The sequence below is a fragment of the Hypanus sabinus genome, chromosome 3 (genome assembly GCF_030144855.1).
Source record: "Hypanus sabinus isolate sHypSab1 chromosome 3, sHypSab1.hap1, whole genome shotgun sequence".
NCBI lineage: Eukaryota > Metazoa > Chordata > Chondrichthyes > Myliobatiformes > Dasyatidae > Hypanus > Hypanus sabinus.
In genome coordinates, this window is record NC_082708.1 from 37,018,077 (window position 1) to 37,033,780 (window position 15,704).

General features: G+C 38.3%; 2 protein-coding genes across 10 annotated transcripts in view; one reads left to right on the plus strand and one right to left on the minus strand.

Moving 5' to 3' along the window:
* The window catches only part of LOC132391196 (stAR-related lipid transfer protein 13-like), a 414,973-nt gene extending 408,784 nt beyond the window's left edge, over positions 1-6,189 (plus strand). For all 9 annotated transcript variants that reach the window (XM_059964081.1, XM_059964085.1, XM_059964080.1 and 6 more), the window contains one exon: positions 4,604-6,189. In XM_059964081.1, coding sequence (XP_059820064.1) covers positions 4,604-4,721 — 118 coding nt within the window. In that variant the 3' untranslated portion in view covers positions 4,722-6,189. The remainder of the gene's footprint in view (positions 1-4,603) is intronic.
* An 87-nt stretch (positions 6,190-6,276) lies between these two features.
* The window catches only part of kl (klotho), an 89,222-nt gene continuing 79,794 nt past the window's right edge, over positions 6,277-15,704 (minus strand). Inside the window, exons 4-5 of the mRNA XM_059964089.1 lie at positions 13,350-14,490; positions 6,277-9,737 (exon numbers count right to left, since the gene is read on the minus strand). Of these exons, the coding sequence (XP_059820072.1) occupies positions 9,409-9,737; positions 13,350-14,490 (1,470 nt within the window). The 3' untranslated portion in view covers positions 6,277-9,408. The remainder of the gene's footprint in view (positions 9,738-13,349; positions 14,491-15,704) is intronic.

Consider the following 15,704-nt stretch of genomic DNA (forward strand, 5'->3'; position numbering starts at 1 on the left):
ATCAAAGTATTGATTTCAGGAGTTGGAATGTTATGTTGAAGTTGTATACAATGTAGGTTAGGCTTAACTTGGAGTATCATGTGCAGTTCTCATCACCTACCTGCAGGAAAGACACCAATAAAATTAAGAGTACAGAAGGAAATTTGAAAGCGTGTTGCCAGGACTTGAGTTATAGGAAGGGTTGAATCGGTTAGGACTTTATTCCCTGGAGTTTAGGAGAATGAGGAGGAGCTTTGATAGAGTTTTTTTTAAAAATCGAGGGGTATAGATAATAGGGTAAATGCAAGCAGGCTTTTTCCATGAGTTAGGTGAGACTAAAACTAGAGGTCATGGGTTAAGGGTGAAGGTGAAATGTTTAAGGGGAACCTGTGGTGGAGCTTCTTCACTCAGAGGGTGGTGAGGTGGTGCGAGTGTGGAATGAACTGCCAGCAGAACTGGTGGATCCAGAGTTTAAGAGACATTTGGGTAAGTACATGGATGGGAGTGATATGGAGGGATATAGTCAGGGTGCAGGTTGTTGGGACTAGGCAGGATTACGGCTTGGCATAGACCAGATGGTTGAAGGGCCTGTTCTGTGCTGTAATGCTCTATGACTCTATCACCATCGAGTGTACCTATTTATATGAATCCCATTTAGCAGAATTTAGCCCACAGCCTACTGTGCTTCAGCAATTCAAATGCTTATCCAGATATTTTAATGTTTTGAGACTGTCTGCCTTCACTACCGCCTCGGGCAGTGTGTCCTTGAATACAGCTACCTGCTGAGTGGAGAGAAAGGTCTTCCTCAGACCCACTCTAAACCTCTTACCCCTCACTGTAAATCTCTGCCCTCTAGTCTTAAATACCTCTGACATAGGGGTTTTGCGCTGTATACCCTATCTATTTCAGGTAGATGGAGCTCATCAGCCTGGGAAGTCAGTCTATCTAAGAGAGGGCAAACTCTGATCTCAAACCTCCACTGCCTTGTGGCCATACCCACTCATGGGAAAGGCATCAGGAGTAAACCCTGAGGACAAATCCGGAGCTGGAGTCCCTAAGGCAGTCTGACGTTGCCTTCAACCTCGTTCTGGCAACTCCTGTGATGTCACTGGTGCCAAGCTGTGTTGGCCCTTGCCCTTCCCTTGGACAACATCAGTGTCGTGGAGAGGGGAGACTTGCTGCTTGGGCAACTGCCGGTCTTCCATACAACCTTGCCCAGGCCTGCGCCCTGGAGAGGCTTTCCGGGTGCAGACCCATCGTCTCGCGAAACTAACAGATGCCATCAATCAGTCACCCTATCTATGCGTCTCTATCAGGTGCCCTGTTTGCTTCCCCTGCTCTGAGAGGGGAAGAAAACCAACTGATCCAGTTTCTGCTTCTCATTGAAACTTCTATTCCAAGCAATATCTTGGTGAATCTCTTCTGCACCCTCTCCAGAGCAATTGCGTCTTTCCTAATGTGTGGAGACTTGAACTACACACACTACTCCAAATGAAGCCCAACAAAAGTGTTACTTAGCTACAACATGGCTTCTTGACACTTGTACTCAAAACATTCCACAGCCTCCACCCTATCTACCTGTGCTGCAATCTTCGGATTTGTACACCAAAGTCCTTGTGTTGCTCAATATTCCCTAAGGCACCACCTTTTATGGTATATGTACTACCCTTGTTAGATCCCCAAGATGCCTCACCACCAGCTTATGAGGATCAATTCTGCCATTGTTTTGCCTAATGTTTCAGCTGCCCTCCTTATTTTCTGCAACATCACCATTGTTCTTTATGTTCAGCTTGCTAATCAAAATTCAAAGTTCAAAGTAAATTTATTGTTGAAGTATATACACGTCACCCTAGCAACCTACACAGCACTGAGATTTATTTCCTTGTGGGCATTCATTGCAAGTACAAGGAACAGGATAAAAGCAATGAAAGAATGCCCCCAACAGGATGGACAAGCAATCAATGTACAAAGGGTGACAAACTGCAAATACAAAAAGAGAGAAAAGTAATAGATGAGTAATAAGTATAGAGAACATGAGATGAATAGTCTTTGAAAGTGACTCCATAGGCTGTAGGAACAGTTCAGTGTTGGGGCGAGTGAAGTTATGCCCTCTGGTTCAACAGCCTGAAGGTTGAGGGGTAATAACTATTTCTGAACCTGGTGGTGTGGTTCCTGAGGCTCCTGAACCACCTTCTTGTGTGAGACGACATCATGGCCTGGGTGGTGGATGCTGCTTTCCTGCGACAAGGCTCCCAGTAGATGTATTCAATGGTGGGGAGGGCTTTACCTGTGATAGACTGGGCTGTATCCACTACTTTTTAATTGGTTTTTCCATTCAAGGGCTTCGGCGTCTCCATACCTGGCCGTGATGCAACCGTACCTTCTTTAATCATTTAAGGGGCCCTATTGTATGGCCTTTCAGCTGTTATTTATACTCGACAAAAAGGAGCTATTCTAATTAATTTCACTTCCTTTTTGTCTCTATTTGTAGCTTTGTCGATGAAAAGTGCTTGTACTTTTTGAATATAGTGAGGGCTTCTACCTCCACTGTATTTTTAGGTAGTGGATATAGACGCCATCACTGTCGTATTTATTAATGGGATGCAGACATCACTGACAAACCCACAAACTATTTACTGTCCATCATTGCCACTGAACTGAGAGGGCATTTCAGAGTCAACCATAATGATGAGTCTAGCCACACAGCGTATGGACAATAGAGTTTCATTCCTGAAGCTATTAGTAATCCAATAGGGTTCTAAAAACATTCTTGTACTCTTACAGTTGTTACTGAGGCTTTTTTATTTTTTCATATTTAATTGGATTGAAATTCCCTGCATTCATTGAGGCAATTATACACCTGCCTCTGCACCATTGCCTAAGAACTCTGGCTGTAGGTCCAGTAATGTCCAGTAAAGTCCATGTTTGAACTTGTATGTAATTATTAAAAATGCTGGAAAGGCAGCATCGGACGAGTGAGAAACAGTTACTTTCATCAGAAGTAGGAAAGGTTAGAAACCAAATGTTTTTAAGTTGCAAATAAGGGATAGGTGTCTGAGTGAATTTTGACCAAGAATTAAAGTGGCAAAGGACAAGCTAGTTCAGGACAAAGTAGTCCAGCCACCCAAAAGCAGAGGAGACAACATCTTCTACAATAACTCGTGTATCAAGGTAGAAAGAAATAGTGTCATAACTAATAGGATGCTGTCTCACCGCACCAGAAAACTTAACAGACATTGTTTATGTGGAATTTGCACATTCTTCCTCGTAACATTGTGGATTTCCTCCAGGCATTCTGGTTTCTGTCACCACAAATTATCCCAAGGATAGAGGTGAATTATAGAATCTGAGGAAAGCGGATGAGAATGTGAGGAGAATAAAAACTGGCATATTAATATAGAATGAGTGTGAATAGGTGGTGGTTGGTCGGTGGGCCAAGGGGCCTGTTTCTGTGGTTTTGATTACTTGAAATGCATTATTTCATATTTTTCAGTTGCTGTTATTTTACTTTTGGACATAAGATAAATAACTTCCTGTCACCATGCTGATGGAAAAACAGCAAAGCAATCTAACTGGCTGCTAGTTCTGAATATTACGTTGCACCTTGCTTTTCAATCTGCCTTTTGCTCTTCCATCACTTTGCAAAGTTGTCACGTTTCTTCTACATATTTCTGTTGTCTATTAAACCACGGCTCAAATCCAATGAAGGGTAATAAATGGTAACCTTGGCACATGTTCATATAGCAAGTGTGCCTTAAATGAATAACTATATTTTTTAAAAAAGCAAAAGAGAAGAATCTTGGATCATGTAACTTGAGAATTGCAATGTTTAGATCCTGCTTTGTTGTCACATTATCAGCTTTTTACCATCATATATTTCTTGGATTAATAACACAGGAGATTTTGCAAATGCTAGAAATCCAGAGCAGCTACACAGAAAATGCTGGAGGAACCCAGACTGAGTTCCCTTAGTTTGTAAACAAGAGGAAACTCCCAAAGCACCACAAGGAAAAATCTGTTAATCAACAAGTTTCAAGGCATTATTTCAGTCATGCAATTCTGCAAGTTGTCATAAACTGCACAACCTTTACCCCTCTGGTTAATGATGTTATCACATCACAGGATTCAATTACTACTTTGTAACCATCAGCCATCTCCTGAACACAGCAATACTGCCTAAGTGAACCACAAACTGAAACCAATGGATACAAGCAGATAATGAATCAGCTGATAGATCAGCAGCTCTGGTCACACACTGCATCAGAATTAACTGTGAACCTTAAATCTTTTTTTCTATGTATAGAGAAATCTACACTTTATATTTCTAGAATTTTCTCTGTACCATTGAATTCCCTTCAGCGACATTTTAGAAAAAGCACAAATATTCTTCTGGTTTTAATGAGCCAAAGTCAACGTTACAATAGTTAATCTTTTTGGTTAATCCTGTGTGAAAGAAATTGTATATTGACATGAAATAGAATTTTGTAAACTATCCTCATGGCTGTTGTAATTTCATGAAATAGCACAAAATGACTGTGTGTTTTATGCTATGTTAATGTGTTCTTGTTTTGGCTTACAGAAATCCATCTCACTGATATCTGTGTGTGTGTGTGTTTTTTTTAAGAGGTCGGACTCCAGAATGGTACAACAAAGCCTTTGGCTATCTTTGTGCCGCAGATGTTGCAAGAATTAGAAACTCATTTCAACCTATAAATGCAGAGGGACCAGAAACCAAAATCTGAAACAGAGATGCCTTTAATAGAAAAGGGTGCATTTGTCAAAGGAAAATGGATGCCATTTTACAGGAACCAGAGATGAGAATGGATAAAGGAGCAATAAAGTGCTTCACACTAATGACCTGCTCTCTGGTAAATAGATTTGTAAAATTATCCTGTATCAAGTAATTCTCCAGCAGAGCTCACACTGTGCTGTATGGTTGCCATGGTGTTCCTCTGGGTTTTCTAACATTGCAATCTGCCTCTTTGTGATGTGATTCAATCTTTCCAAACTCATGGGCCCGTTGCTCAATCAATTTTATAAAGTCATGCCTCTGGAGCTGTTTGGAAAGTTATAGTTTTAACATTTTTTTAAATTTTTAATTTATCCACGTATGCTCAGTGGACTCCAAGTTTATGGTCCAGGAAATTACAGTGGGGCTTCTAAAACATCCATTAAGCTATACAAAATTTTAATCTGTGCTTTGCACAGTTTGAGGAATAAATACTTCTGAGAAGCATTTAGATTTGTATAAATATGTGTGTATATATAAATATATAAATATGTAGATAATAAAGATATCTATGAAGAATAAGCATAAATATATATAAAACTGTATTCAGATTTTCAGCCTTAAACAATCAGTCATGATGCAGGCTAATGAGCTTATATTCCTGTCACTTGGATCCCAATATCTTGCCGCAGAATTTGCTGTGTATGTCAGATGTTTACACAGTGAAGCAATTTTCATAGTGTCCTTTGTTAAGGTCAGATTTGCCTTGACAAAGCTGCAGCTTGACTACCTGTAATGAAAATTGTTCTGAATACCAACAGAGCTGAAAATAATGTGCATGTACAGATAGAGTAGAATGTTCTACCAAGTCCTTCCCTCCTGCCAACCTGCAAATATATATTTAAAAAGTAATTATGCAGTTCAATAATTTATTGTTTACTCTGGATTAACTAAAACAAGAATCTATGCTGGAAGCTTAAAAACTTTTCTGAGGAGAATATCGTAGTGATTTTACTCTTATTATACTGGGCATGTTTTAAAGCACATTATAATTTTCACTGTTTCTTATGCAATGTTCAAGGTGCAGTTACTCTTAAACAATTGTGAAAAAGTTGCCACGTCAGTGTCATGTACTCAATTGCAATATATCCTTCATGAATGTAGTCACTTTATATGTGCATGTGTCAAGTGATTGTACTCCCATTTGTACTTGGGCCATATTTTCAGCATAGTATTATATCACTGATTGGGATTCAGAATGACAAGGAATTTTATTTAAAGATGTAGCTATTTATACCTCATTTTTACCTCATTTGCTGGACTTTTGTTGATTGTAAATATGATTACCTAATATTTAGAGTGAGAAATTCTGATGCAGTTTAAAGAAATACGTGGTTAATGTTTTCATTATTTCTTGTACAAAATTTATTTTTCCTTTTGTCATATTATGAAATGCACTAATAAAGATTACATCATAAGTAGCTGCTTTGCATGAAGTACTTCTAGCTTTGAAATGCCTTATGGTAATTTCTTCAGATGCCCTACAGCAAAATTGTGGCCTGTCTTGTGCTATTTTCAGTATAGTTATGAATGCACCTTCGGCTGTATAAAGTGGGGTGGAAGCACCCCAAAATAACAGTGAATGGGAGATTAAGTCAGAGGTAGGTAACTGGAACATGGCAGTAGTGAGGAGAAAGAAGTCAATCATGTGGAAGGAGATGCAAGGTGATGAGTACTGCAATATAGAGGGAAATTTGTGTAACGTTTAACTATCTCGGGACTTTTCAATCCACTCTACAATCAATGAAAGTGCTCTTGAAGTGTGATCATCGTTGTAATATAAGAAATATCACAGCCAGTTTACACACAGGAAGGCACCATAAGTAATGGAATTGCTAGTCGTAGCAGTGCTGGTAGAGGAATAAATATCGGTCAGTACACAGACAACTCTGATGTTACTCATCACATAGGACCTTGGAGTGACTCAAGCTGGCAGAATTGGCCACAGTTTAATATTTCAACCAGCAGACAATGACTCAGACTGTCTTTACTTTTTCTCAGAAATCCACTAGCCAACACTCGGCCCCATTCAATGCACAAACGTGGGGCTCAAATTGTAAGCTAAATCAGCACAACAAAGTTCCAGCTTTCCATTTGAATATGTACATTTACAGAATCCATTCTCCCCTTTTAAATAGAGTTGCTATTAAGTTAAAGTCATTCAATGTTCATCAATTCTGGTCTCAAATTTAAAAAAATGATTAACCCTTCAAAAGGCTTCAAATCAAACTTGACAAAGTTCCCAGTGTCCAGTAATTTTTCTTTACACATGGTTATAATTCTAAATTTCCTGCCACAAGCACCATTGAAACTGAACTATGAATGTAATGGTCGCTTCAAAAATTTAAAAAATATTGTAAAGCATGATGAGCAAGCAGAAGACGATGATGAAACTATTTGGCTCATTGAGGAAAACTGCAATAGTCTCCTGTTGTTAATGGATTGATGTGCAGTACCTTAAGCATTGCTTGGTGCTACAAGAATTAAGCTACTTTAGTTCACTTGTACTATTCACCTAAATCATTGCAAGTGTGGTATTAATCAACAAGCAGAATAGGCACATTTTCCACCCCCAGTTGCACTTCAGTTGTGACTAATTTTTCAGCATCAGCTGTTTGTAATGTGACACACTGTAAGCCATTGGAAATGTTTGTCTGATGTGGGTGAGCATGGACGCTGGTAATGACAAATCTCTGACTTTGTAATACTACTGCCTGCGAGGCTGAAGTCTGCTGGGAAATCATTTTTAATTTAGGCCATCAAGTTCTAAAATGGCTCCAGCAATGCCCACAGCTAATGCCTCCAGCATCCCAATGTCACAAGTCATACTTATCAGCAACTTAATAATGATTTCAAAGAACCAAGCCCAGAGAGCAACTTGCAGTATGAGCCACTGCACTTTTTAATTATGGGCACCATTCGGTCATTTTGTCACATGCAACTTATAACAAAGCAAAATTTTCTGCAACCTTTATGTACAAACAACACAATCATTAACACAGTGAACAATTGCTTGAGCAGCAACACAAATATACACATCTAAAAATAAACTTTGAATTCATTCACTACTTATTTTAAATAATACCCTGCTGTATAAGAACCTTTTAACCTTCATCTGGTCTCCAGACATTTTTTTTAAGAGCTGCCTTTTCTGGGGTTTCCTCTCTTCCTACTGTATATCACTTTTCCAAGACAAATACTTGGCAGAAGTCAAAAGAAAAAGGATGATGAAGGATAAATACCATTTGGTTTGCAAATGTCTGCTTTACGTTTCACTTCAATAAAAAAGCAATGCCAATTTGCCCAAGTACCATAAAATATTTTTCTCCATCCAGTCTGAAGTGGATTGTGAAAATGCAATGAGTATTGCATTTGTAAAGATAGTCAGCATCTTGGCATTAGATTTGGAATCAAGTTTTGGCTTTGGGTCTAAATCTGTAAATAACTATGTAATTTTAAACAAATAAAACTTGGAGAACATGAGAGAAAAGTTTTTTTGTAAATATTTGAGTGTTTAATAAATAGAGCCAAGCATTAAAAACTGAAATAAAATGTACATCCAACCATTTCTATGGATCAGTATTTCTAGTATATTCATGGTTTCTAAATTAAAGGGAAACTGAAAAATACTTCCAATTGTGTTGTCTATTCTAAGCATAATTAGGAGTCATTCTCCACAATTTGGGGCTTTTGGAGGAAGGGAAGCAGAAGGAACAGTGGCAGCATCACTTATGCTCCACCACCTGATGGGACATCCCAAAATTTCTTACTGTCATTTTTTTGGAACAAATGAAGGAAACTTGTGCTACAATATGTGAAAAGGCTGATCGAAAACTGGGTAAGTTCTTGACTGTTGACTGACCACATACCTCTCATTATTTGCTCTTTTAGGAGCACCGGACATGAAAGGTTTTCTTCATCATTCTTGGTTCTTCTGCTGTGCTTAAAGTAGTTTCAAGCTAAGTTTATAATTGTAAGAAATTATTCAAACAGAATGGGCATGGGTGAGTGATCAATTGCTCATTAATTTGTTGCCAATTACAGTACTAAGCCTTCCAGAATATGAGATATGCACATTTTGTCTTCAGTAGGTCCTGAGTTCACTGATGTTAACCTGGTTCTTAATATGAAGACTTGCAGCCACAATCAGTTCTGAATGAGTTAGAAGATTCCATCTACTAACTACTATCTACAGTTAGTGGAGTAATTTTAATGTTATATCATGGTACAACACAATGACATTGAATCAACAATCTGCTTTACATCTTCTAAGATCTTTATTAGTTTCACTGAAAACGAGAATTAGACATGTCAAATATGTTAGTTTCATCTGCTTATATTCTGACATTACCTCACAGTTAGTGGTGTGTGTTTAGGGAAGTTATTTTGTGAAGTAGCCTCAACTGTGATGTTTGTCCACAGTCTAGTTAGTAGATGCTCATTGGATAGGCTCTGTCATATTGTGGCTAAAACCTTCACTCACCCGTTTCATATTGGGAGAGGAGAATATTTTTCAGAAAAACTAATGTTACAATCCAAAACTAATGCCAAAATGCTCACTAAGCAGAGAATTACTTTAAATATCACTCTCCTTACCACACAAATGACTCATTTCTCCACATTTCTGTATATAAATCTGATTACTTATATTTTCTGCATCTTTTTGAAGAATAATAAATAATCAAAAACATTGTTGCTGTAAAAACACTTGAAGTGCAGAATGTGAAAATTAGTAACTGTTTCCTTAATTGGAAAGGATTACATTCCTCCGAAGGATATAAGCCTTGATAGCATTTGGTACTGGGTGGTTTTGATGCAGGAAATCCACCATTATCAACAATTCGCCGGTAGTATTCAACAGAGAGTTTTGCTGCTTGATTGGAGTTGAAGAGGCCATAGTCTGGTTTGTCAATATCTTTTAAAGCCCAAGCAAAATATCCACGGACATTGACTCCATCCAGTTTTAATGCTGCATAAGGAATTAAATGAAAGACAAAATTAACCCAATGAAATCAATAACTATACATGGAATACGAGTATTTGTATTAATAGCCATTGATATGAACCAAGCTTGACATGGACCCCATCTCATTTTCTCTACCTATAACTATTCTAATGGCCACACTCCTCATTGTGGCCTTGTGGAACAAACTGAGATCCTTAACATGCTGTCCTACAAAGTGTATCAGTCTGTAAGTGGAAGCTCTGGACCACATTGAAGACATTTGGAGAGCATAAGCCTATAATGATTTTTTTAAACTGTTACAAAATATCTTTGATAATTAGTGATAGTTAGGAAAAAAGGAAATAGATTTAAGCATTTAAAAGTTATTGCAATAATTTGAACAGTAAGAATTAAAGCAAGTTTTAAATTACTTAAATACATATTAAAACAATATAACTGAGTAAAAAATTAAAAAATAATTAATTTCTTACATGCACCCACAATCTCAATCAATGATCCACCAGATGAGTGTGGTTGTACTCAATGTACCTGTCGATCCTGTTTTAAGCTTAAGAAATACAATAAAAGCACATCCAACCCCTCGGCACAGCCTAGCACCAACCAAGGGCGCAATGCAATATCCAGCAGTGCAGCGAACATCACATCTCGAACCCATTCATAACCTCCAGGCTGCTTTGCAAACAAATGGAAGTCAGGAACATGCCAAGCCACACACTGATGCTAGCCAGTCAGTTGTTCTGGAACAGGCTTAAATAGAGCAAACTAGACCATTGTTTTGAGTTGATACATGTTCCTCATAAGGTCTGCGGAGCACTTGGGGGAATTTTTCAACTTTGGTGATGGGCACAAAAGAGACAGTAGCTTGTCATACCTGAAACATTAACTGGACAGAGAGGATAATGGGGGACAAATTCACCTACACCAAAGCCAAAATTTGACTTCAGTCCTATTTACTTCAATCCTCCCACCTCAAGTCCTCTAAAATCTATTGACCTGCAGTCATTGATATAAAGTAGCACAACGTTTGGCCACAATCAGCAGATGAAGTGTGATTGATGTTGAAAAATGCAAAGGTTGGATACCAGAGGAATATTCTACTCATTCTCACATACAAATGGTAGATTTTTTACACTAGCTTAAAGAAGGTATAGTCCAATCTGAAATCTGGGTCGATGAAACTAAGAGGGTTATGACTTGACTGTTGTAGATTGGAAAACTGAAGTTGGCAGGTAATCACTGGTATTTAAAGAAATAATACACAATTTGCAGGAAAGAGATATTTACTTAAGGCTCAATTGTGGTTGAGAGAATAACTTAAAGATGATATAAAAATCCAAGGAGAAGTTTTATAAAGTTGACAAATAGTAGACCTGAGGATCAGGAGCTTTTTATAACTGAACTTTGAATGAATAAGAAATTGATAAATGAAGAAAAGAGATAATGTGAGCGTAAGTCGTAAGAAACATAACATCAGACTGATAGAAATGAGATAATTTATAATGAGGATAAGGAAAGGCAGTGAAATTACTTTGTATCTATCTTTATGGAAGGAGTTACCAGAAAATCAAGGATCAAGCAAAAGTGAAGAGCTGAGGGAAATGAATACTGTTAAATATTACTAGAGATGTTGGTCAGGCAAAAAAATGACTAATTCCCATGGACTTGTTAATTGATACCCCCGAGTTCTGAAAAAGGTTGCTATAGGTACAGTAAAAGCCCTGGTTATCATTTTGAAAGATGCTAAACGAGGGGTGATTGATAAGTTTGTGGCCTAAGGCAGGAGACAATTTTAGAAAACCTAACACATTTATTTTTCAACATAGTCCCCTCCTACATTTACACACTTAGTCCAGCGGTCGTGGAGCATATGGATCTTGGACCTCCAAAAAGTGTCCCCAGTAGGGGTGATTGATAAGTTTGTGGCCCAAGGTAGAAGGAGATGAGTTATACAGCTCCCGTTACGAGCACATGCAGTTCAACTCTTTGTGTGATAATGCAGAAAGTTTGAAGTTAATAACTCATCTCCTTCTACCTCAGGCTACGAACTTATCAACCACCCCTAGCAGATTATGTATTGTTCCTGTGATTTGGATTGTGACAAATTTGTCATTAACATTTTTTTTTAAAGGGAGAAAAGAGACAGGAAACTCCAGACCTGTTAGTCTAACATCAGTACTATGGTAAATGTGCAATCTACAATGAAAGACAGAAGCAATCTTGAAAAGATTAATAGGATTCAATAGACTTTATGAAGGAAAAATAAGCACTAGATCCTTCTTCAAGGAAAAATGTTTTAAGCTACTAGATTTCTACTAGATTTCTTTGAGAATGTGACTAGTAGATTAACAATGGGAAAACCAGTGATTGTGATGAATTTGGATTATCAGGAGGCTTTTTTAAGATTTCACACAGAAAACAAATTCAGAATCCATGGTTAGTGTATTGCTATCAATTGAGAACTCTCCATTGGACAGGAAGCATAAAGTGGGCGCAAATGGATTCTTCTCAGAGATGTAGATTGTGTCTAATGGGACACCACAGTTGATCTTTAGGCCCAGCTTTTCAGGGTTCAAATCAATTACTTAGCACAGAGGACCAAACAGTACTTTTATAAGTTTGCTGATTATATAAAACTGGATGTGTTTGCAATTGGAGAAGAAGACACAAAGTGATTTCAGGGACAAACTGTAATGAGTGGGCAAGAGTATGGTGTTTGCAAGTCAAAATAGATATTTTGTCCTTTGAAACACAAACAAAAAAAAACCAAAAATTTCTTATAAACAGTGAGGGTTAGGATGTTCAAATGAACAGGTGTCCTTAGAAAGACAAATATTTTAGTAGTATTTATTATAAGGAGGTTTTATTATAACAGTAAGAAAATGTATTGCAGTGTTAAGGCCTAAAAATTGATACACATGAAATAGAAAGTGGGCAGCGAAGATTCCTTAGACTGACTGACACATTGTAGGAAGAGAGATTGAGAACACCAGGCCTGTACTTCCTACAGTGTAGAAGAACGAGATCTGAATTTATTGAAATTTCCAGAAGTCTTCACAACAGGATAGATGCAGGGTGTATGTTTCCCCAGGCTGAGGAGCTTTGAAGAAAGAGTCAGTCCCAGGATAAAGGGTAGGCCTTTTCATACTGAAGTTTCATCATGTGGGGTAAGGAATTCCCCAAACTGAAGGGTTGGGAGCCTCAATTACTGAAACCACTCAAAAAGAAATTGGTAGACTTTGGCTTTAAAGAGTCAGAGGGTAATATTGTTGGGCTTTAAAATGGAATTAAGTTTGACAATCTGCCATTGCCTTGTGATGACAGTGCAAGTTTTAAGGTTTAAATTATCTGTTTGTTGTCCTAATAAAGGGTTTTGGCCTGAAACATTGACTGTTTGTTCAGGATGCTGCCTGAACTGCTGAGTTCACCTGGTATTTTGTGTATGTTGCTTTGGTGTTCCAGCCTCTGCAGAATTCCTTGTGTTTAAAGTCTAAATGGCGTAATCCTGCTTTTATTTATGATGTTCTCTGGTAAGATTAAAGTTCTATCATGGACTAGGATAAAAAAATGGTATTTAATTTAATCAGTTTCCACTCTGGCAGATTAAAAATGACTTACCTTTCAAAGCTTCATTAATGTAACTCTGAATGTAGTAAACTCGTAATTTGTCCTTGGAGGGTGAGTCATCATCAATTCCATTGGATGTGATGTAGATGGGAATATTGCCATATTTTGACTTTACCCATCTTAATAATTTACGTAAACCCCACGGTACAACTGCTCTTCCATCTGGTGAAGACAGCCATGTAGTGTCCTTCAAGTATTGCACTTTGAGCTCCATGTCACCCAGAGCTTCAGTGCTTCCTTCCAGATGCACCATGTGAGTTGTGTAGTGATTCAGTGCTACAAAATCAATGGAGCCTCGTATCAGTTCCTTCTCTTCACTGGTGAAGTGCGGCAGATAAGAATTTCGCCATGCAACGTTTTGTCTTTGACTCTGCCAGTCACGCATGATGAAAGGGTAATCACCATTACCAAAAATGGGTTCTGCAAACCAGCCGATATCAAATTCTAAAGTCCTGGCAGCTGCTTCTATGTCATCTCGGGAGAAAGGATCAGCGGGGTCAACCCAATCAGCATGAAGAGAAACAGAGACCTGTCCATTTTGTGCTTTGCGAAACTCTTTTCTGTAGAGATGCCAGACCAGAGCATGTGCTTTGATTAAGTTGTGGCCTATAATAGAGAAGTTTGTTTTATATCCTTCCAGGTGCTTTATGCCATTTGGCTCACACATAGTTATCCAGAATTTCACCTTATCTCCCAGCTGCCTGAAACAAAATCTGGCATATTCCACAAAAGCCTGAAGAGTTGCTGGATTCATCCAGCCTCCATTGGCCTCTAATACTGAAGGGAGAGTCTGATGCTCGAGGGTGGGATGGTACAACACAATGACTGGAGTAACATTTGCCCGTAGAAGCTCACTGACATAGCATTTGTAGTAGCGAAGGTTTGCTCTGATGACTTGCTTAGAGTCGCCACTAGGAAGGAGCAGTGTCCAGTTGAGGGAGAATTGGAAGTGAGTGACATGTGTATTTTGCAATAATTGGATCTCTTGCCTGATGGTGGTGTAGTCAGTACACTGAGCTGTGCGAGACTGGCCAATTATTCCTTTAATTCTCACCAGCTTTCCTGTACCATTTACATCCCATTGGTAAATATTGCGATCAACAAACTGGGGTGTTGTAGGAGCTGTTTCAACCTAAGAATTTAAGACAAAGAAATGAGTGTAGCAATGTGGAAACAGAATGGAATTTTATTACTGGTCACAACTAAATTTCTTCATCATTATTTAAAAGAATAACAGTAAGATGGAAGGAGACTTTTATATCAGCTACAAGTGACAAAATGTTTTATTACTCTGATTGTGTATGCCATTACTTCAGCAATGAAAATATACAACTTACCATCAGAGTCATATCAATAATGTTACAGTTATAACCCAATAGTACTGAGAAAATTAGCACCATACCAGCCAGTACCAACTCATCATTAATTACTGTTATATGTACCTTCCTTTCAACAGGGAACAGATTCACTACCCTGAAAACCATACCCAGGCAAATCTGTTTTCATTGCAGACTGTTGATTAGCCAGGACAACGGAATTAGTAAAAATTTGTTTCTGGAGAGAAATTAATAGTGCAAAGTTGGATTTTGGCATCAAAAGTCAAAGGGGGCAAATATATCTTCTGATTCCAAAATATCAGCAAAGTTGTCTAAAAGAGTTCAGGAGATGCATTCACTTCTGAATAAATTGTTCAACTTTATCAGCTTAAGTCAGTCTTGTTTACAAATCTCATAAATTATGTAAACCCTTATTAGTCAAGTCATCACTTTTATTGTCATTTCGAGCATAACTGCTATGTACAGTACATAATAAAAGTAAGACAACGTTTTTCAGGACCATGGTGTTACATGACACAATACAAAAACTAGACTGAACTATGTAAAAAATAACACAGGGAGAATAAAAAACTACACTAGACTACAGACCTACCCAGGACTGCATAAAGTGCACAAAACAGTGCAGGCATTACAATAAATAATAAACAAGACAGTAGGGCAGTAAGATGTCAGTCCAGGCTCTGGGTATTGAGGAGTCTGATAGCTTGGGGGAAGAAACTGTTACATAGTCTGGTCATGAGAGCCCGAATGCTTCGGTGCCTTTTCCCAGACAGCAGGAGGGAGAAGAGTTTGTATGAGGGGTGCGTGGGGTCCTTCACAATGCTGTTTGCTTTGCGGATGCAGCGTGTAGTGTAAATGTCCGTGATGACTAGAAGAAAGACCCCGATGATCTTATCAGCTGACCTCACTATCTGCTGCAGGGTCTTGGGATCCGAGATGGTGCAATTTCCAAACCAGGCAGTGATGCAGCTGCTTAGGATGCTCTCAATACAATGTGATGAGGATGGGG